General features: G+C 49.8%; 1 protein-coding gene across 1 annotated transcript in view; it reads left to right on the top strand.

Moving 5' to 3' along the window:
* SH3RF3 (SH3 domain containing ring finger 3) overlaps positions 1-23,399 on the top strand; it is a 319,279-nt gene that overhangs the window by 292,634 nt on the left and 3,246 nt on the right. Inside the window, exon 10 of the mRNA XM_081832297.1 lies at positions 16,214-16,548. Within this exon, the coding sequence (XP_081688423.1) occupies positions 16,214-16,548 (335 nt within the window). The remainder of the gene's footprint in view (positions 1-16,213; positions 16,549-23,399) is intronic.

The raw sequence follows: 23,399 nt of genomic DNA, 5'->3' as shown, positions 1-23,399 counted from the left end.
GCCTAGTCAGGAAGCCTATTGTTACCTTCCTTTGCCCATGCCAGACCTACTAACATCCTGCAGTGTGACATTCTTAGGGGCACCAAGAGTGCTGGCATAGTGCCTCTTGGGATTGGGTGAAGAGCAGATATGATCACGTGCATGTGAGCCTTTGACGATTGTGGCACAACCCCAAGGTGAGGTACCCCTACTCAGATCATCTTAGACTCTTTAAGCGAGTCATACAGTGAGATCTTATATGCAAAATATTTGAATTTTCTTATTAACCTGGACTCTTCTATATCAAGGACTAAGAGATACTGGTCGTTCAGATGTCCTCTAAAATGACCGTGGGCTCTCCATGAGCCTCAACAGGTGATTATGAAGACATTGACCCTGAAGGACCATAGCCTTGGGGAAAACTGGAAGTCCTCGAAGCTTATACTTCCTTCCCCCTGAGCAGGGGGCCCTCTGGTTGCATGAACCTCACATCATGTGGTGACTGTTAGGGACTGACCCAGAGGAGAGAAAATTTCTCCTCACATCTCTACAAAGTCACGGCCTTCACCTCCAAAGACCTTGTCACTCTCTGCCCTCCAAGGAAGAAATGGCAAGCCATATGCAGTCAGCAGCACATCACCCATTTCCTGTAGCCCCTAAAAGGAGATCAGGAGATCAGAAAGTCCTTCTCCCAGCCAGACACGTGTGGGTAGAGGAGAGCTACCGCCTACTTGGGTGCTCCCAGCAGGAGATGGGAGATCAAAGTGATTGGATCACAGCCCCAGGGAACCCTCCCTTCAGCATAGACTTGCACAGAGGCAATCTGTTCCTGCTGTGGGGTCCCTGCATGTCTGCCTCCTCACCTCCCCCGCCCTGATAATGACATACTCCTTGAGGGACTGCAAGGCTGAGAGAGGCCCTTGGGGAGAAGGTCCCCTGAGAGTCCTGTCCACTGACAATGACAAAAGGACACACCAAGTCCTCTAAGCTAGCTGAGCAGTGTCTTTGCAGAGGGAAAGGAGCTGCCTGGTTGGAGGCAGCATTTTGGGAAAGCAATTTAAATACTTTTATGTCCTCACAGCCGTGGTAACTTTCACCTTCCGTCTCTTTTTTATTTCTTCTCTCTTTCTCAGTTCCTGTAAAGCCACCTATCTGTCTCTGATACACTCAGACTTGCATGGATTGGATTCCGTGGGCTATCTGAAAAATGTATCCTCTGGCTAAAACCCTTCTACCCCAATTTCCAATCCAGCGTGGGAATCAGCACGGGGCCTTCTTGTTGGTTTTTATGACCCTGCTTTTTTATTTGGGTGTATTAGGTTATCTAGAACTCTTGATGTTTCCAGTAAAACTATATTGAAGTTCAGATCTTGGCATCTTTCCTGACAGAATTCTTCTCATCTATTATTTGGATGCTTGGTTAGCCTTCAATTGTACATGTTTCCAATGTTTCTGTAACATTTTCCAAAAAAGCCTGTTGGGATGTGTTTTCCTCTTTCCATCGCACACTTGTTTATCACAAATGCAGTATGTGTGTGTGTGTGTGTGTGTGTGTGTGTGTGCGCCTGAAGCTCATATGTGAGATCTTTATACCCTATGATAGCAGTGTCAGCACTCCTATTGTGTAGGCGTGGTCTGGACTGGGAAATCTCACGAGAGGTCAAAGTGAAATCTGCCCCAGTAACTCTCGCTGTATAACAAATCACCCCCAAAACTCCATGGTGTAGAACAATAATCACTTTGATACACTTATCTCATGTTCTGTGGATCAGGACCTTGGGTGGGGCACGCCCAGGAGACTGTCTCTACTCTGCCAGGTCTGGGGCCTCAGCTGAGTCTAGGAGGCTGTGGAGGATGTGCTGGTAGGAGCAGAGCCACCTGCAGGCGCGCTCGCTTACAGGTTTGGCAGTTGATGCTGGCAGTTGGCTTGAACCTCTGTTGGGCTGTTTGTCAAACACCAGCTGTGGCCTCTCCATGGTGGGCGGGCTTGGGCTTCCTTGCAGCGTGGCGGCTGGTTCTGAGAGTGAGCACATGGCATCTTCATGCCTTGGATCACGAGTGGCATTTCCAGTGTGCTCTGTCAGTGGAGGCTATCACAAGGTCTCCCGCACATGGGGATGAGACACGACTCCTGTCACTTAACAAGGGGAGTGCCAAAGTCACTTTGCCAGGAGGGTGAGTGGGAGGGGAGACAGTGTTGTGGCCAAATTTGGAAAATTCAATCTGCCACATCACCCAAGATCTAGCTCTGTGACCTCTCATTCTTTCCCTGAGTTCAGCTTGTCTTGCTTGTCTGTTACAGCTATCTCCAGTGCAGTACTTTTTAATTAAGTGCAAAAATCAATTCTGTTCCAGCTCCCACTGACGTCCTGGGCAAAGGAGATGGTAGCCTGGGGTGCCAGGAGCCCTCCTACCAAACTGCACAGCCCCATCCAAGCCTGCCGCTTGTCAGTGCTGGGCACCTACACACACCCCTCTGCCTCCTCGTTTTCCCCCTGAAATAGATTGTCAGTTTCTTAATATTAGGGAGGGAGGCAGGGACTGCTTTGTGAAGCTGACAGCCCCCTGCTGCTCAGTGCTGCACAGGTGATGTGTCCCCTCAGGCCAAATATGTCATCACAGCTTGTAGGAAGGGTGACTTCAACATAGCTACCTGTGAGGACATTGATTTAGAAGAAAAGACTAGATCCTGCACTGTTCCTTTGGCTGAGAGGTGATACTCTCTTCTCCAACATAGTAAAAAGCAGCTATGAAGTGACACTTAAGTATCATTCATACCAAGACTTATTCTTGCAGAAAGAGGGCATTGTGTCCAATATCTCCATGGTACCAGACAGCCGTGTAGTAACCATATTGAGAAAAACGTGCTTCTCCCAGGTGTCAGGCATCTAGCATGTATGGTTTCATTTAGTCCCCATGACAACCCTCTGTGGTAGGTACTCGTGTTACCTCATTTCTGAGGCACAGAAAATTTAGGTCACTTGTTCACGGTGTATGGCCGGTCGGTAATAGGAGCTGGAGTAGAGCCAGAGGGTCTGCGTCCGGCTCTTTGCTGCCCTGCTGCCTTGCCTCTCTTTCCCTTCTTCATCTGGAGTCTTGGCTTCAGAATGAACATCCCAGGGCCCTGCAACCCGCCATTTCCCAGGACACACCCAACAAGCCTGCCGCATGTAATCCAAGCCAGGCACATCCCTCCTTCGTTCAGCACCCATTGACAGTGGGCCACATGTGCTCAGGGTGCCCTGACCCTGGCCTCGCCTGCTGTGTGGAGTGATGGTGTCGTGGGACCACCCTGAAGAAGTTGGATGTGCGGCTGCCACAGACCGACCGGGCCCTGATCGCACTTGTGCAGTGCCTTGGTGGAGTGCTGCGCTGGGCTGGGCCTAGGACCCAGGGGTGCGTGCAGCGAGCTCTGCCCTGGGGAAGGCTTTGGTGGCAGTGGGGCTGAGAGGAAAGAGAACGACGTGACTCAGCTGCCCTACATGGATTGGCTGTGTTAGATCTGGGGATGGCACCCAACATCTATCACTCAGAAAGTTTCACTGCATAAAAGCTGGTTCAAGGAACTGCAGGGCTGATGGGGGCATTCGGGCCAGCTCAGCCCTGGAGATGTGACTGTGTTCAGGGGCAGTAAGTGAAGACTGGTTAGACTCAGCAGACACTGAGTAATGTTCCAGAACTTTAGCCAGGCCCTGGTGTATAGGGCAGATCAGGAGTGGGAGGGCCCAGGCCAGAGGCTTTGATGACACAAGTAATGAAGAAACAATAAACCCTCCCTCCATTCACTCATTCATCAACTGCAGGGGGAATGGCAGGTGGTGTGACAGGTAGAGAAGGCCTGGGATTCACCATCGAGACCTGGATCCAAGCCCAATTCATCTCTCTCGACTTGAATTTCCTCATCTGCAAATGAGGTGACTGTGACCCATACCCAACCGTTATGTATTGGACTGAATGTTCATGTCCCCCCAAAATTCATAAGTTGAAGCACTAACCCCCAGTGTGAGGTGGGGCCTTTGTGGGTAATTAGGGTTAGATGATGTCATGAGGGTAGAACCATCATGTTGGGATCAGTGGCCTTGAAGAAGAGGAAGAGAGAGACCTCCCTCTCCATATGCACACCTAAGGAGAGGTGGTGTCTGCAAGCCAGGAAGAGAGTCCTCACAAGCTAGCAGTCTGATCTCAGACCTCCAGTTTTCAGGCTGTGAGAAAATAAGTTTCGTTAGTTAAGTCACCCAGTGTGTGATATTTTGCTTTGGACACCTGAGCAAACTAACGCAGATTTTGTTACCAGGAAGTGGGGTAGTACTCTTACAAATAGCTAAAAATGTGGGTGCAGCTGTGGAACCAGGCAGTGGGTAGAGCCTGGGAGAGTTTGAAGTGCATGCTTGATATATGGACATTAAAGATAGTTCTGGTAAGGGCTCAGAAAGAAAAGAGGAGAGCTGGAGAGAAGCTTCTCTTTTCTTAGAGAATATGTAAATAATCATGAAGAGGACACTGGTGGAAATATGAATGTTAAAGAATAGTGCATCTTAGGTCTCAGAGGGAAATGAGGAACGCATTATTGGACACTGGAAGGAGGGCACTCCTCCTTATAAGGTGGCAAAGAATTTAGCTGAACTGTGTTCTCCTGTTCTGGGGACCTTTGAGCAATGACATTGTTGGTGAGCTGAGGAAATTTCTAAGCAAAGGGTCGTAGGACTGGCTTAGTTCCTCCTGACTGCTTAGAGTAAAATGCAAGAGGAAAGAATAAACTGAAGAAGGAATTGTTAACCAAAAAGGAACCAGAACTTGGGTGTTTAGGAAATTCTTAGCCTATCCATATTGCAAAAAAAATGAGAAAGTATATTCTAAGGAGAATGTAAGCGTGAGGCTGAACAACCGTTTGATGAAGAGATGCCAGGTGTGGTTCATGGAGATGACCAGCAGTCTCCACGGGGGCCAGGAGTGCGGGGACACTGCCACTTTGAACTAACAGGAACGGAGCAAGCAGGATGGAATGAAGGGTGGTTGTAGGATGTCTTGGATCCTACAGGACCAGACCATCCAGCTATCTGGCCGCAAATGTGCACTATTCTTCAAGCAAGGGGAGGAAGGACGCTAAGGCGATCCAGAGATCATGAGGGCCACCACCTCAGTTCCAACAGGCAGGTGGCCTCTGATGGAAGCCTTGGAGGTAGGTCTCCAAGGGAGGCACTGAACCATATAGGATTATTCTCAAACTTCAGGCTCCAGTGGGATTTGTCTTGCTAAGTTTTGGACTTGCCCGGGACCTTCTCCGTCCTATTTCTGCCATTTGGAATGGGACTGTCTCATTTATGCCTGTACCACCATCGTGCCTGGGGCCACATGGTGTGTCTGAACCATACTTCCACCCTCACTCATGTCTGATTTGAATATTGAGATAAGACTTTGGACGTTAGACTTTGGAGTTGAAGCCTGAATTAATTAAGACTTTGTGGGTTTGAGTGGAATGAATGCATTCTGCATAGGAGAAGAACATGAACTTGGGAGGTAAGGGCAGAATGTTATGAACTGAATACTTGGGTCCCCTGCCACCCAAATTCATATGATGAAGCCCCAATGTGATGACATTTGGAGATGAGGACTTGGAGAGGTAATTATTAGATGAGGTCATGAGGGTGGAACCCCATGATGGGATTAGTGGCCTTAGAAGAATAGGAAGAGAGAGGGCTCCCTTTGCATGCCCCTGCAGTGAGGAAAGGTCCTGTGAGGACTCAGCAAGAAGCCAGCCATCTACAGCCGGGAAAAGAGCCCTCACCGAGAACCTGACAATGTTGGCACCCCAATTATGGGTTTCCAGCTTCTAGGCTAGGAGAAAATACATTTCTGCTCTTTAAGCCACCCAGTCTCTGGTATTTTGTTAGGGCAGCTCGAGCCAACTAAGACAAGGTACATTAAAATAGAAATGGTATATGCAACACCAGGCATGTGGTCAATGCTCAGCTTTCTTTCCTCTATGAAACAGACGTGTGGGGGTGCTGGCATCATTGCCTGAGAAGGAAATAAGAGAGTGAGAGTCAAGCCTCTGGAAAGGGGCAAGACCTGCCACATGAATGAGAGTGATAAACAAATAGGTTGGGGAAAATGAGCATGGGCTGCCATGATTTACAAGTTTGGAGAAATGGCCTCCATCCCGGTGTGGACCCCACCGTCCCAAGCAGCCGAGGTGCGCTCAGGCTGCTGCGCTCTGTTGAGGAGGAGGACAAGGACAGGCAGCCAGGTGCCAGGGCGTTGGCCTGCAGATGGCGCTGAGAGCACAAGCCCCCAGCCCCTGGCCACTCGCCTGGGCACGGGCATGGGGGACGTGATCACCTCTGGATGTCTCTAATCAGGGCTGGGCAGAGCGAGCCTCCCCAGGACTCCAGCTCAGAGCTTCGGGCGTCTTTTGATGGTTTTATTTGTGTGATTTCTATCTTTAAAAAATGTCTAGGTGAAGTTGCAGATAAAAGACCTAGAGCTCATTTGAGACCTTGGGGCTAGAGATGCTTTCACCGTAGAAGAGAGAATTGAAGAGCCAATCCTGTGTCAAAGCTTCTGGCAAGAGTACATTAATGAGTGAAGCAAGAGACCAAGTCCAGGAGCATTTGTACCTGGGGCTGGGGGGAAGGCGCAGCGCTGGCAGGAAGGATCCAACCACTGTGCAGAAGGGCAGGGAAAGAAACCATAATACAGAGTCGAGGAGCCCAAGAGAGGGCCCTTCTCAAGGGGGAGGAGATGAGGAATGCCGGTGCCCTGGACAGGTCAGGTTCAGGGTGCCCAGAGGCCCAGCTGAGGTGGGTCCATGGTGTCTTTGTCTGCTCTCAAGTTCTAGTCCCCACCATATTTTCACCATCTTTATTTACTGTGTTTTCTGGGAGCTGGAAAGGGTACCTGGTGCTTTCCAGCCAGCAAGCTGAGTGTGAAAAAAACAAGGAAAAACAACATGGTTAGTGTGGTTTTCTTCTCACAACGCTCCTGCCCTACAACAGAGACTGGGGTGTTTCTTTAAGTTGGGAGCTTCTGAGTGCACTGTTTCAGGGACTTGGGAGGATATTTCTCAACCTCTTATTGCACAAGAGGCCTCCAGAGGCTCAGAGACATGTAGCTGGCCCTTGAGTCCTATTCGATCTTCCTTTGTGGTGGATAACTGCACGGGCTAGCCTTCCTCTGACCTCAGCCTGTGCTCCCGGGACATGAGTGCTGGCTGAGGGCCAGGTAAACAGATGAAGACCACTGGCATACACCACCACCGTTGCTGAGGTTCGTGACAGCTAGTCCTTGTTGAAAGCCTACTCTGTGCTGGGCACTCTGCTAGGTGCTTTACCTGCCATCCTCATCAGTCCTCTGATCAGTGCCGAGGCTACTGTCAAGATTCCGTCCTGAGTAAGCAGCCCAGAGGAGCCAAGAGCTGCTGGGTCACAAGGGTGGTGGGTAACTGGCCAACCCCATTTTATCATCATGCAGCCCTCATTAGAGTTCTGTAATCATGGCTCTGTGTAAATACCTCAGTGCCCATCTGCGAAGTGACTTAAACACATGAAAACCTCCGTGGTGCATTGCACGGGGCCTCCCACTTATCGATGCCATGTTGGGATGACATGCCTTCGTTCTCAAGACAAAGCAGTAGAGCTGGCATTAAAATTTGGAAGCAAGTCCCAGATTTAAATCCAAATGGTGCAACTTTCTAGTTGATTACACTTTGTCTGTTGATTACAATCTCAGAGGTTATGTTTTTTCTATTGGGTTGTTTTAAAAACCTAAGAGCTAATGATGTCCAAGACTTAGTGCCTGGTTCATAGTGAGCTCTCAAGAAATAGTCTACAGTATAATTAGTTATATATAAATATGTATATGTATATGTATACATATGTGTGTATATATATATATATATATATATATAGTCCATTTTACATATGAGCCTAAGAGCAGTTAAGTGACTTGTTCAAGATCAGTCAGCTGATCAATGACAGTGACACCCCCTCCATCTATCTCCAAAGCTGTCATGATGTGCCATCTTTTTGAAGTTCCTCAGGGAGACAGTATCCTCTACTTCAGGAGCTCTTTCCTGCTGCATTGAACTTGGCTGGTCACCCAAAACCACTTGCCAGGCCCAGCTCCTGAGTGTTATCCTCTGTTTCTGAGTCTAACAAACTGCTGTAATCACAGTGCTTTGGAGGACCCAGATCCCACTCCCACTTCTTCTTCTGTCCATTCAGCTCCCTTTTCAGAGTGCCCAGCACAGTGCCACAAGCAGAGCACTGAACAAAGGCTTCACTTAATGGTTTCAATCCCCAGGAAGAGCAAGAGGGCAGCATACTGCAGCAGGCATCTTTCCCATCAAAAACAAAAGCTAGAGAAAGCACAGTCAGATTGGCACATTGTTATCTGCTGCTTCCCTTCCCCATTATTTTCATGAATCAATCTTCAACTTTGGTCTTTTGTGAGGGCAGTATTTTTGAAGATGTGTTTTCATGTTTAGAATAGCCAGTAGCTAAATGCACATTTTTCCTGTCTCTTTTGATTAGCTTGTGAACTTCTTCCTCTTTATTTAGTATAGATCTTGTATTCCTCTACCCTTTCTGAAGATGCAGTACAAATTTATATTGTTATAACCCCTTCTCTGCTCTTACAGTAACTGTATTTTCAGGCAGAGATGTGTCTTTCCCCATCAAAATTTTAACAAGGCATAGCTTTTAATTACCCTTTCCCCATCTCCAATAGGAAACTTTCCAAACATGAAATTTTAATCAAAAGGCTTCCAAGTGTCCCTTGCTGTCTGGGAGCCAGACTCAGTATATGAAGATAAGGATGCACCATGTCCCTTCGTTTTTTATTTTGATTATCTAAAGGCTCCTCGAAGCCCCCAGCCAAATCCATGTGCATCAGGCCTCTCACCAGCTCCTTCCCAAATGTACAGCTGCGAGTCATTCTAACAGGTGTGAGGATTGATGCCCCTACTTCTCCAAGCTCTGGCCTTCCTGGAGGCCCCTGATGCCTGCCCCGTGATGTTGCTAACTGCCCGTAGGTTGATGTGGCATCTGAGAGTTGTTTGACCATCTTCTAAACTGATTTTATTTATTTTATTTTATTATGTTATATTAATCACCATACATTACATCATTAGTTTTTGATGTAGTGTTCCATGATTCATGGTTTGCATATAACACCCAGTGCTCCATTCAATACGTGCCCTCTTTAATACCCATCACCAGGCTAAACCATCCCCCCCACCTCCCTCCCCTCTAGAACCCTCAGTTTGTTTCTCAGAGTCCATCGTCTCTCATGGTTCATCTCCCCCTCTGATTACCCTCCTTCATTCTTCCCCTCCTGCTATCTTCTTCTTCTTTTTTTTTTAAACATATAATGTATTATTTGTTTCAGAGGTACAGGTCTGTGATTCAACAGTCTTGCACAATTCACAGCTGATTTTGCTTTCTGTATTATTCTGTCTGTTGTGTCAGCCAGAGTCTGCCGTGGCCATGCGGGCCCGGAGCGAGTGCGCAGCTGCAGGGTGCATGCCCCCACCTCCTGTCGCCCACTGGCAGGAGCTGGTATCACCTTCCCTCCAAATGCCCTGTGACTATCACCATCACATGGTCCCCACTCCGTCTCCCTACCCGTGGCCGCGTGCTGATGACCTTGCCACCCAGAGTCACTCACTCACCTGCTCTCCTCCCCTCGTACCTCATCTGCCTCCAGCATGGCTCCGGGCAGCTCCCAGTGTCTGCCGAGCAGACTTCCGGCCCCTCAGCCTACTCTCAGGGCACCAAGATATGCTGTCCCCTGCCTTTCTCATCTCCCAGGCATCTCCTCCGTTCCTTCCATACTTTCTCATGCCTCACCAGGACCAGATCACCCACAAGCCCACCCCCTTCATTATATCCAATCAGCCCAGCCCTCAAGGCCACCCCAAGTGCCCCCTCTTATAAGACCACCTCCTCCATAAGCTAATAGCAAAAGTTCTTGCTGGTTCATCACATCTAGTACCATTATGGTCGAAGCAACAGGTGGCAACTTTTTCCTTTATTATGTTTTCCCTGTTAAACTAAAAGAAATACACATTTGACATAATGACTCAAACAAATACAAAAGTGCATCACACCCCTGTAACTAATATTAACAGTCTGTAAGGAATATTTCTATGCTTTCCTCAGACAGTCTGCAGATGCTCCCAGGTCACTGAGTGTCCACCCATGATCTGAACAGGACCCATGACCTGTGATCATTGTCTCCTGTATCTCAGCTCATGCAAACACAGAGTGAAAATGTGTGATTGTGTTTGATCCTTTGTTCTCAAAGATAGAGTTCTCAGCCACCCTTCTGACTTTGAACAGAGCATTACCCATTCATGGGCACAATCAGTTGGGGATTCCTCTTCAGGCTGAGGTTTTCCCAGACTATCAGGGCTAAGCCTTGCAGTCAAGTCTGAGTCGACATACTATGCACCATACTACCCACCATAGGTGGCCCAGCGTTCAGTGTGTGCCTGACCAGTGATTTTAAATGTTTCCCTGCACAAAGAAGAACTAAGAATCTGTTTGAGAGGAACTATGCTGTGGCCACCTTAACATAGGTTAACAAAGGAGACAACCTGATAAAAAAAACATGGTACTTAGAGGTCACATTTACAGGTTTACCTCATTTGAATGAAATGAATTATACCCCTGAAAATTTTAATGTCCCATTTTATAAATCAAGTTCTATTCTCTTTGGCTTTTTATAATTTCACAGAGAATTTCCCGTAATTTTTGGTTGACTCTTAACTGGCAGCAGTTCTTAATTTAAGCTTTAAATTTCTTTTCCCTTTTGCCAAGTTTTTACATTAATGTTCTGTAAAACAATTAAGGCCCCTAGGGAGGCCCCTATTTTAATCATAACAGAAAAACTATGATTGTATTATTTGTAAAATGTTTTACAGTTTTCCTATAATAAATGAACACCTTCAAATATCTCTTTTTTTAATGTTAGGTTTCCAGATGGTTCTTTTAAAGTAGGGTATGACTTTATTTTAGGGTATGTGTGTCCATATGTGTTAGTGTGTGCGTGTGTGTGTGTGTACACACACAAATTTTTTTTAATGAAACTCATAAGCTCTTACTTCTCTAACATGATGATACTCTGTTTACGTGCTGAGGAAGGCTTTCAGAACTACCTGTGTATCTCGAGAGCCAGAGCTTCTGGAACTACCTCATCGGATGCCAGCAGTCCTTGGCTCGTGCCTGTCCCTCTGGCTGCCGTGGCCTGTCTTGCTTGCTGAGCCTCCATTCATACATCCGCCCTTGCCCTTCAGAGTGCGACTAAGGGGGACGGCCCCACCAGGGAGCTGGTAGGCAGCTCAGACCCTCAGCTTAGACTCAGCACGCCCATGCAGGCCAACATTCGAAAGCGCGGCTTTAAACCCATGCATATTCTTTGGGCTGGGCATTTAGTAGGTGCTCAACGAACCAGTTTCCTTATTTCCCCACCTTCCCATGAAGCTGGTCCCTTCTCTGGGTTTCTACAGCACTATCTGTAGTCTTCTGAAATCATTAGCAGGTTGATACGTGACCATTGGCTTATAATTGATCCCTTCCTGGGTTCTGGATCAGAAGCACTCTTTTTGCCCCCATCTCAGACCTGCTGAGTTAGAATCTTTGAGGGTGGGGCCAACATTTACACTTTATCCAACTCCCTATTTGGTTCTTTGTACCCAAAGTTGGAGAGCCGAGAGACCCCGTGTTGGCCTGTGGGCTCTCTCAAGGCAAGATGAGGGTTAACAGTGAGACACCTGCCTCAGGTGAAAATGAAGTTGATTTTATTCATTTAACAAAAACATACTGGGAGCTAACTAAGTGGTGGGTGTTTTGCAAAAACCTAAAAATAGCACATCATATAAACACATCATAAAAACAGCCACACAATCAAATATTTGTGACATGCATTCATAGTTTAAAAAGCACTCTTCCATCTGTCATCTTAACAACTCGGTGTTGGCAGAGCCAGGACTCGGAGCTGCACCTTCATGCCACTGGCCTGGGCTGCCCCTGTGCTCCTATCCTATTCCAGGGGCAGAGGAAGGGGAGGGAGGCCTCATGTGAAGGTTGCCTGCATGGGCACAGTGAAGGGCCTCATAGAGAAGGAGAAGCCCATCACTCATTTTGGGAGAAGACAGAAGATGAGGGCACGTTTCTCTGCAGATGTGCCTTCCACACGTGGGACTTATAAGAGGGAGGCATTTTGTTCCCACACTTCAGAGTGTTGGTTGTCCCCCTACAAGGCTGAAATGGCTGCACCATGGCCTTGGGATGGAAAGTGACCCTCCTCCAGAGAGGGGAATGGAGGCCACAGACGGAGGTAGCGGAATGCTGGCAGGAAACGGTGTAGGACCGCAGTGAGTCTCCTAAAACACTAAAACATACCTACAACGACCCCGAAATCATAACAGCGTCACCATTCTCTGCATCTGACTGGGCTCAGGAAAGTCCCTAATTTAGTCCTGTTCCCAGGAGAAACCCAGACAAATCCATCTTTCTTTTAATAACCTTTAGTCCAGATTAACCTGAAATTGTGTCCTCTAAAACTTCTTATTGTCCCGTGGTGTCACTCCTAAAATTGATCTGCAAGTCTGTTCCCACCACCAGCAAAGTGCCCATCAGCGGATTCTTACCTGCATCACCCAGAATAGGGCGACCGGCAAGGGAAAGACTTGGAACACCTACATCCTCACTCCCTGAACTCTGGGTGCATGGTAATCGCTAGGTCACCAAGTTCCACAGCAATCTGTAGTAACTGGGTACATAAGGCATTAGCAGAATTCTGTCACGGACGGCAAAGGAGAGGGTTTTCCAGTCGTGATATGAGTGTTTGCCAAAGTCAAATTAAGAAAACGGTCTATTATATTTAATCGTGGGGAACTGGGACAGCAAAATTATCCATCACATCCGTGCACCTCTTTCCAAACCACAGCTAAGGCCACACTTCCTGCAAACATGCTAAGTGGCCCAGTGGCTCTGTCTTCTCTCCCTCACAGCACGCCCCACCATGGCGTGGCCCGTGGCTCCAGGGTTTTCTGTCCTGAGGCGGCGCCTTGCAGGAAAGCGTTTGTTGATCGAACCTCTGCTCTGCTCTTGAGGCAGAAGGACACCACCATAGGAGTCACAAGCGTGTCATGCTGGCTGACAGCTGGGCCCTGGTCCCTTCCTTTCTTTTTTAACTTGCTGGGGTGTCTCATGTAGGGCTGTGGTTTCACCCCTGAAACTTCTAAGAGGCAGCTCCCCACTTCTCTCCTCGTTCTATCTCCTTCCACCTTTGTCACATATGAGGGAGAGGCCAGGGCCACCGTCTCTGAATGGAGGTGAGCTCATCGCTTGTCCCAGGGTGATAGGGACAGTCAGTGTGAAAACGCTCTCCCACACAGAGCCCCTTTGACTGGGACGCTGGCGGCCATCTCTCACGGCAGGTGCTGTCCCACTGGGCATGTGCCTCCTGACAGACCCCTCTGCCGGTGGTGCCCTTGACGATCCGGCATCACGGCCAAGTGGGCTTGTCCCTGCCCTGGTGCCCACACTCTCAAACAGCTCCACACGTGTTCGCCTCACCCCTGGTCCCGGAAGCCCGCTGGCCTCACGCCAGGGCCGGCCTGCACCCTCCCCTGCGGTCTGTCCCAGCGAGGCCCAGCCTAAGGCAGCGGCAGCAAGGGCGGCTGGGCCCACAGCCCCTCGGGGACTGCAGGCGGCGCCAGGCGGTGGCTCCTCCCCCCGGGGCACCAGCAGGGCTGAACATCCACTGCACAGCGGGCATAACTTAGGTCACTGTCTGTGCTTCTGGCCATATCCTGTTAAATCACTTGGCGTCTTCAGCTTCACTATCCCACTGGATTAGTAACTGGAATGTGAGCATTGGATAGCATATAGCTTCTGTGATACCTGGATGTTTCGTTTGGGTGTCCACATGGCTCCCTAGGTCCGGTGGGCAGGCTCACCCTCCCGGAGCACCCAGAGGGCCATGAGCTATACCCCGCCCCTCACGTCAACACTGTGTCCTCCAGTGCCCTCCCCTTCATGGCCTCGGATAAGGAGACTGTCATCATGAGGAGCAGACACACGCGGCCAGCTGTCAGCACCTCTCATTGGTGGTGGCCTCAGGAGCCCCAGCTACCTGGGAGACAAGGAAGCCTCTGATGCCAGCTGTGTGGCGCCCCCTCGTGGCCAAACTCACAAAGCTCTCCAAGTGTATCACCGCGCTTTGTGGCTGCGGAAGCAGGACAGAGCTGGGCACATAAAGAGTCAGGGGGCTATCCTTCGCTGCGTTACCCCACACCCACCTGCTCCCCACCAGCCTGGGGCTTGCTCGTGCCAGCAATTCCTCACCAGGGACAGTATCCAGGACATCTACTTCCATTCTTTCTATCAATATCCTTGCAAAGGGTAGAGAAAACATACGGACTTGTTCATACTAAAGTGTTACTGGCTTAGCTTAAGGATATGCATTTTAGAGATGTGTATTTTAAGAATATTTCGGCACCACTTAACCCACCCTCCCCCAGGAGCCTCTAACCATGCAGACAAGGAAGGTGGGAAGAGGAAAGCTTCCCTCAGCCCACCTCAAGGTCTGCTCAGCCCTGTGACCAAATGGCCATTGCTGACTCAGTGACTATAGCTTCAGACTTCCGTGTGCTGCCTGTGTCTTACACCGTGTGCCCATATCCCCCTGCCACCTGATTTCCACTGAACATTAGAAAACTAAACTCTCAGGGTGCCTGGTTGCCTCAGTCGGTTGAGTGTCTGCCTTCGGCTTAGGTCATGATCTCGGGGTCCTGGGATCGAGCCCCGAGTCAAGCTCCCTGCTCAGCGGGGAATCTGCTTGTCCCTCTGCCTCCCCACCCCGCTCATGGGTGCTCTCTCTCTCGAATAAATAAATAAAATCTTTAAGAAAAAAGAAAACTTGAGTAAGGCCATAAAAATGGTCAAATCCCAGAGCAAGGGTGTTGTTCTAAAAGCACTTCTGCATGTACACACTTTCTCTTTCACACATACATCGCTCACTGGCAATGTTTCACACACTTCCTTACGTGCTTTGTGATCAGCAGGCTGAGGGAGGCTGACGTGCCCACTCACTGACAGCGATACGCAGAATTCAGGGCAGACATAGTGGCTGGTCCCGGCCACCCGAGGACACTGCCCGGATCCTTCTCTGGGTCTGTGTGGCCACCCCAGCCTGCCTCTCAGTTCCTCATTGAGAGCTTGCTCTGAGCCTCCAGGATGTGAGACTAAGGAAAGAAGGGTCAAGGTAGTACTGAGCGGGGCCTCCAGTGAAGACTCTGTGCTCATCGTCCCACCGGCAGGTGGCTTTGCGGGGCGTGGTGGGTAGTCCTCCACGAGAACTGAGAGTGAGCTATGGAGCAGGGGAGGGGTCTGCACATTGTAGTGGGACGGTGTATTCATGGCCCCATGATTGTAAGGGCAGATTCTTCTGATTATGTCACTGGTTTTGTGTGTGAGGAGCCGTGACCTCATGTTGTCACATTCTGTAACAGCCCTTTCTCTTAAGATAAGGAAGCCACCTGCTGGGCAAAGAGGTCTTATCAGGATGTTTCTCACTGAGGGAAGTTGCCTTCACTGGGGAGCTGCCCTTGGCTCTGGGACAAGCGGTCCTTCCCGCCTGCAAAGAACTTTCTCAGGGAATAAATGTGACACGCACACATACACACTGTGTGGTACAAATAATTCTGCAGAGGAAAGTTTGCATACAGTGCTGCCCAGGGTTTCCAAACAAAGATGTGCAGGATACATGGGCTTCGGCTATATAAACCCAGGGGTTGAGGGAGCTAATCTCAGGAAGCCTGATGTAGAATCATTTCACTGCCTGCTCGGGTAAAAAGAAGCCAGTTGTGTTGACTACTGGTTCCTGTGGCACAGCAAGTGAAGTCCCCATCCGGATGGCCCTGCCATGGCGGGGGGTACGTTGTTGGGAAGGGCCCCCCACAGCATCCTCTCCCGGGAATGGTGCCTTCGGGCCTGCCCCCGGGCCTCCTGGGTCTGTTCTGGGTACTTGTGCCAGGTTTGGGGAAAGAAAGGAAAATAAGAGTTGGAGAAACTTTCAGTCTTAGCTCTGTTTTCTTTCTTTAACCAGCTTTACAAGATTTTGTTTAAAGTTTCTAAATAAGATTATATTTCTCTCCCTGCTCACTAACAACAAGGGCATTTAGGAGTATTAACCCACTGGATTTCAATTCTGTGTGTCTTTCCAGAAAGAGAAGAAGAGTGGGCTGCTGAAGCTTCTCGCTGGGGCATCCACCAAGAAGAAATCTCGCTCCCCACCGTCCATCTCTCCAACCCACGACCCCCAGGTGGCAGTGGACACCTCACTCCAGGGTGCAGTGGGGCCCGAAGTGTCCTCGCTGTCCATCCACGGCAGGGCAGGGTCCTGCCCCATAGAGAGCGAGATGCAAGGTGCCGTGGGCATGGAACCACTGCACAGAAAGGCGGGCTCCTTGGATCTGAACTTCTCCTCATCCCCCTCCAGGCAAGCACCTCTCTCCATGGCTGCCATTCGTCCTGAGCCCAAGCCTTTGTCCAGGGAGAGGTAAGGGGGGGAAGGTGGGCTCATGTCCTCTGGCACCTTGGTGTGGGCTTGTCTCTGAGATTGGAGCCATTGAGGGAAATAGTGACAGTGGGGATGTTCGGCAGATTAAATTTACCAAACATCCCTCTTACCCACATCTACTAGGCTCCTGAGCTTGGATGGTGAGCATCAGATAAAACACATTTGGGAATGAAGGGGAGCATATTTCACATTCTGAATCCACCTGGGTCCTGAGTTTGGGATTTGCAAGGGATTCATCAGGACATTTGGCAGAACTGATGGGGTACTGAGCCCAAAGAGTGAGCGATGATGTTAGTGAGGGACTATGTCCCCTCAGCCCTGTGGGAAACCTGGAGTGAACCCCTGGGCTGAGTCCCATGGTCTTTGTGCCCTACCCTGGAAGCAGCTGTGACATCTTAAAATTATAAAGCATTACTCCCAAATTGGCTTCAATGTATATAGTCTATTGGGTTGAACTATACAAAATTGCCAATATTCATTTGTTCTTTACCAAAACCAGAAATTTCACAGTTAAGCCTAGAGTTTTACAGAGCAATAAACTGAATCTACCGGGGAGGGGGCCTCGGGTGCCAGAACTTTACAAGGGGTCAGAGGCTGGGCCCATTTGAGGTAGGCCTTCGAGAGCTTCGAATAAGGGTTGGAAGGCACTGCAGAGAGAGGGGATTGTGTCAAATTAGGACAGTGGTGAAGTCCTTTCCCTTCTAAGTGCCTTCTCGTTGGAACGCTGCTTAAATAGTAAAAATGTGAGCAGTCTCCTGAGAAAGCAATTTTGGCGTTTCTGTCAGAATCCCCCCTCCCATCAGCCACACTGCCTGACGGCCTGCTCTTTCCCGTGCCCCCCAGTGCCTGAAGCCTAGAAGGCCACCACTGTCCTGAGCACCCACTAACCTCTGGCGCCAAGGCAGAGCTAGCTGAGGTTCCGCCTAAATGGGGGATGACAAACCTTTTCTGTCAAGGCCCAGATGGTAAAGTCCGCAGACGTTGTAGGTCATAAGGTCTCTGTCACAACTACTCAGCTCTGCCATGACAGTGTGGGGGCAGCCATCGACAAAGCGGAAATGATGGGTGTGGGTGTTCCAGTAAAACTCTACTGACGGACACCAAAATTTAAATTTCATGTGATTTTCTTGTGTCATAAAATAGTCTTATTTTGATGTGGTTTTCAACCATTTAAAAAAATAACCGTATTCTTAGTCTGGGACCACACAAATCAGCCACAGGCCAGTTTGCCAAGACGTACCCAGACGATGGGCTATAGCTGGGCTGATGCTGTGGTGCTGAGACCCAGGGCCACAGAGAATACAATCTCCCCAGGTGGTGGAGGGGCAGCGCGAGCTGGTTATGGATTTCTAATCAAGCGTTGTAGTGTAAGTCCGCATTTATGCTTGCATTTAGAATGATAGCTCACATTTTTGGAGTGACATTCAGACAGTCACCAACCAGTATGGATTCCAGCCATAAACACCTAGAACAGCCATGCTGTGCATGCAGCTTACCATCTGTTGACACTGTTCTCGGTGTCTTGTGTGTGTTACCTCAGTCCTTGCAAGAACCCTACAAATTCGGTATCCCATCTTATAGAGGAAGAAACAGAGGTTATTAAAAGGCTGTCACTTGCTCAAGATCACACAGTGAGTTAGCAGCCAAGCCAGGGCTTGAAGCCAATTTGGGGGTAATGCTTTATAATTTTAAGATGTCACAGCTGCTTCCAGGGTAGGGCACAAAGGCCATGGGACTCAGCCCAGGGGTCCACTCCAGGTTTCCCACAGGTCTTTGCTGGCTCAGAGCCTCAGAGCCTGGGCTTTGACCCACTCAGAGGAGCATGGTCAGCAGTCCCCCCAATGTACAGTCTGCCCACCAAGGAACCTGGGTGTCTCTGGCCTGCCAGGATATCAGCATATGCTTCTGGGTCCTCCACAGTTGATCACCAACCCCCTGTCTGTCCAAGATATACCTGCTGTTCAGACTCACTCAGTGCAGAACCCATTACCATGAAGTGCCTCCCCTATAGCAAACCCCCAAGCCCTGCGGAGACTGGGTTCACACCTTACCACACCACACCTGATACCACACCGCACACATACCACACACATGCACACACATACCCCCAAACACACACACCACACACGTACATGTACCACACATACCACATGCCACACACATACCTCACACACATCTCACACAAATACCACACACACACACACACACTTTCTCTCTCTTCCTCTATTCCCCTCCAGGGAGCCTCCTCCAACTTTCTGTAACTCTTTCATGTCAGAACCTTCTTCCTTCCACAAGGCCAACCCCCAGTGGCCTGTGATTTCTGAATGTGGTTCCCAGTCCTTTGCCTCAGGTCACAAAGTTGGTGACTCCTGAGAATGACAGACCTAGATATTTCAAAGCTGCTCTCATATCTCCCCTAGGTTTCTATTCTCCTCAGATCCCTTGACTTCCAGACTCCTTCATAAAAGGTCTTAAAAGACCCTATTCTAAAAAATCATGGGAGTCTATGATTAACTAGAAAGTTCAGAGAATTACTCTCATTCTGTGAATATTCCATCTAATCAGGGCTTATTGTACCCAGAGACTCGTGGCACCCTGCTTGTCCCCAGCACGTTGTGTAGCTCATTAGTGATGAGAGTTTTCAAAATACAGCCTGAAACCAAGCTACTGCCTAATGAGCCCCCAAATGCCCCCTCCCCTCACCCTGTGCAGTCCATAGGCTGCCTCATGTCCTGGGGAGCCCCAGCAGGTTGGAGCAAGGGTTTAACAATGGAAAGGCTTAGTCTCTGGGCTGAGGCAGCTCCAGAAAGCACTTGGCCGAGGGCCTCTGCAGGCTCGTGAATAAAACTTAGCCCGCAGCTGGAGGGGAGCAGCTGTAACAAGACTCTCTGCTGCGGAGGCCCGGGCATTCTCTCTGCAGGCCACAGACTGGCAGAGAGCCTGCTGTGTGCAAGGCCACTTTACAGGTTCAAAGGTGGGAGAAAGGCAAAGGGCAGCTGGGGCGGAGACTCCAGGAGGTTCCTACCACCAGCATGCTGAGGAGGGGGCCTCTCTCACCCTGAGCAGAGCGGCGGGGCTGTGGTTGCTGCATGTCCGGGGGGTCTCCTATGTACAAAATCCCTCGGATCTCTCCATTTCCCTCCTGAGGATTTGGGAAGACACTGGGAGCTGCTCTCCAAACTGCTCACAGAGGAAGGAAGTTTGGGCTGGAGGGAGGCCGCCCAGGGAAGCGAACCACGGAGAACTCCCCCCAGGCCCACCGGGCCAGGCCTGCAACCCAGCTCACTAGAGGCAGCCCTGGCTCTCAGGAGACCTGTAGGAGCCAAACCCACAGGCCTAATGTGTAAACCAGAGTGCCCATTACTAACCCTTGCTCGGGAACCTACACTTAGGTAGATATATTAAGCCCTATGGACGGTGTATGCAGGGAGCCACATTTCTGGAAGGTACTTGGGTACACATAAGAGCAGGGTAGTTATGGGATCCAGTAACACTGTCTAATGCCCTGTCTCCCTGGCGGGAATATGCCGACCCTGGGCAGGTGCAGTGGAGTTCCTGGGCCAGCCGCCCCACCGCACGTCCTCTAGATGCCTGCCTCCTGGCTCTCTTACCCCTCGGGGAGGTTGCAGAGTGGCTCTGAGAAACAGGCGCACTGACCACTTATCAGCCAGTTCACCCAAATAGGTGCCTTCATTCTTTGAGTCCCCGTTCCCCCATCTACAAAGTGAGGATATACCTATCTGATAGTTACAATATTTGTAAAACACATAAATCAATACTTGGGAAATTATGAATACATGAAAAAGAACAATAGTAATATATGAAATGATGTCTGTAATAATATGAAGTGGTGTGACATATAGAAGAATGATCTGATGATGCCTCCAGGGCTGCCTGGCACCTCCTCCCCCACTTTTGATTGGCAACATTTTTTTTCCCACATGTTCACATGGTCCATGTATTTATCCTCACCTCTTACCGGCCTGTGAATTGTTTGGCTTTGTTAGGATTTAAAAGTTTTTTGGCTTTGATCTGTTATGTGTCATGGTAGGCAGAGTAATGGCTTCCCGAAGATGTCTATGCCCTAATCCCCAAAACCATGACTTTGTGGCCTCACATGGTCTCAAGGAATGAAAGCTGCAGGCATAATAAAGGTTGTTAACCAGCTGACTCTAAAATGGAGAGATTATCTTGGATTATCCGGGCAGGCCCAGGGTGACCACAGAGTCCTTGTAAGTAAAAAAGGAAGGCAGCAGAGAGGGTCGAGGTGATACAGTGTGAGGACTCAAAGATGCAGGAAGGAGTGTCCAGCCAGGAATGTGGGCAGCTTCTAGGAGCTGCAAAAGACAGGGGAGTGCATTCCCCCTTGAGCCTCCAGAAGGAATGCATCCTGTGAGACTCTGTTAGATGTCTGACTTAAAGAACTGTGAGTACGAAACTTGTGCTGAATTATTGTGGAAACTTGTTACAGCAGCAATAGGCAACTAATACATGTGTTGGTATTAGAGTTCAGTGTGCAGGATATAGACGTACGCTTACTTCCAAGTTCCTAGAGGGACCTTGCTCTGCAATGATCGCATTCTACCAGGTTGGGGATTGTACATCATCAACAGCACTAAAGCAAGTGCTCTGAAGAGCCTGCCACTCAGAGGCCCCCTTGGGAGCCCTGCTGTCAGGAGGGGGCAGATGACACAGGAGGAGGACACGCCACACCGCACATGTAAAGTTAATTGCAATATGCAATGGTAGGAATTCATTCTGATTTTGAGCCTTCTGATTTCCTGAGTTTTATGTCTGAAAATGATCTGTGGTTGACATAACCTTACCTCAGCACAGGGAAGTCTCTTCTGATTTATGACGCCACGGTCACAACATGGGAGTAGCTGCTGTCCTTAACTGTTCATTTGGCCCTTTGTGTCTATAACAGGGAGTATCAATTACTTTCAAGCAGCAGGAAAAATAGCTCAGAGTCTTGGAATGATCTGGACAGGAACATTAAATCCTCGACTCTTATAGAAAAGGCCCACATCATCCAGCTGGGCTCATTAAGTCATTGAATTGCTCAGAAGCACCAAATTACTTTCTTTCTAGCAAATTATATTTTCAGAGTTGCTTGTTGCTTCACATCTGGCAGTTGAGGCAAAAGCCAAAACTTGTGTTTGAAGTCTGAGAAATCATCTCACTCTTTGCCTTTTCTTCCTCGGGGAAGAGAAGGCGGCGGGTGTTTGGAGAAGGGTGGAGGGGGGCAGAGAGCCACAGGTAGGGTCTGCACTGGTCCCTGCCGTCGCACACACAGCCTGGGTGCCGGACCCACAGATCTCACAAACACGGAGGCCAGCTGTCCTTTGGGGAGTGGCTGCAGGCAGCCATTTACAGAGATTCTGGGCTGGGAGGAGGGCAAGAGGCATACTGTCCTTTCTCTCCTCCTTTATACCCCAAAAGCCAGTGTCTGAAGCCCAGGGACAGCAGTAGGAATGGACCCAACCCTCCCACACCTGCAGCCATTCCAAAGCACTTAGCTTGCCTGGCTGGCCCTGCGCCCTCAGCAATAGGAGCCCTGCTGGCCTGCCAACGTGGCCTCAGGAGCCACCTTGCTCTCTGCCCTCTGCTTTCACAGCCTGGAACAAGCTGGGACCGGGAGCTTCCCAGAGTGGGGCCTGGGTCTTCTCTGCCTGTGCATCATCCCCCAGCCTCCAGAGTACCAACCCCAGGTGCCCCAAACCATGGCTTCCCTGTCCTGATCCCAGTGGGCCAGCGCCCCAGGCCCTATGCACAGGTGGCTGAAGAATGAAGACTTCCTCAGCACTTTCACCTTGACTCCCAGACAGCAGCAAGCAAACATTCGTCCATAGAACTTGTTGAAAATCCACACTCCTGGACCCATTCCACAGAGATTCATTAGTGGGTCCAGGATAGAGCCAGGGATCTGACCCAGAGGTCGTGGAGTCTATGGCCACACTTTAAGAAAAGCTGATGTAGGATCTCTTTGGTTTATAATGTCCTGCTTTCTCCCAAACCAGAATATACAGGTCAGAGGCTCCACGTAGAGAGCCCCGTGACAGTCCTCAGGACAGCCAGCTGCAGGGACACCTGGGTGATCTCCTTCAGGGGCCATTTGTGTGGCTGTGGCCGATGGGGGAGGCAGAACCCAGGCGACAGGCCTTCACAGCCGGCAGCCCAAGGGAGATTGAGGGTGAAGGGACCACAGCCCAGGCACTGCCAGGGAGGAGAGAGCAGCGGGACAGTGCCTCCCAGGGGTGGGCCCTATTGTCCAGGTCAAGCCCTGGGCCTCCAAGGTCCAGCATCACCAACCCTCCAATAAATGGCTCCTCCCCTGGCTCATTTCCTCTTCAGGGGTGACCCAGTCCCTGAAGGCCATCGGTCATTCTGCTCCTGGGCCATTAGTCTGGCTGACATTCCTCTCCTGTGGCCAATGGCAGGCAGCACGAGTTGAAGTGTACGCTCTGGGCTGGGCAGAGGGGCTGTCTGCTGGGTGGTTGCCGTGGAGCCGCAGGTCCAGCTACACGCACTGCCCACCTCCGCACCAGCAGCCAAAGCTGCCCTCCTCCAGTTGCAGCACCCTCAGGCGAGGCCACAGTCCAAGCTGGGCCAGAGGGCGGGACTGCATTTCAGGCAGGCACATTCCACCTGTATAGATCGGGGTCCACAAGGACAGCACGGGGAAATTATTCTTTTTAATTTTAATAAACAATAAAAAGTTTGTTTAAAAATTAAAATCAAAGTAGAAAATTTTAAAAGTGGGGGAAGTAGCCCCAAATTATAATAATTTACACCGGATGGAAAAGGAAAGGCAGAGAGAAGAGCAGGCC

This window comes from Leptonychotes weddellii, chromosome 10 (genome assembly GCF_054177405.1).
Source record: "Leptonychotes weddellii isolate Sample4059 chromosome 10, ASM5417740v2, whole genome shotgun sequence".
Lineage (NCBI taxonomy): Eukaryota > Metazoa > Chordata > Mammalia > Carnivora > Phocidae > Leptonychotes > Leptonychotes weddellii.
This window is presented reverse-complemented; position numbering and strand designations above follow the sequence as displayed.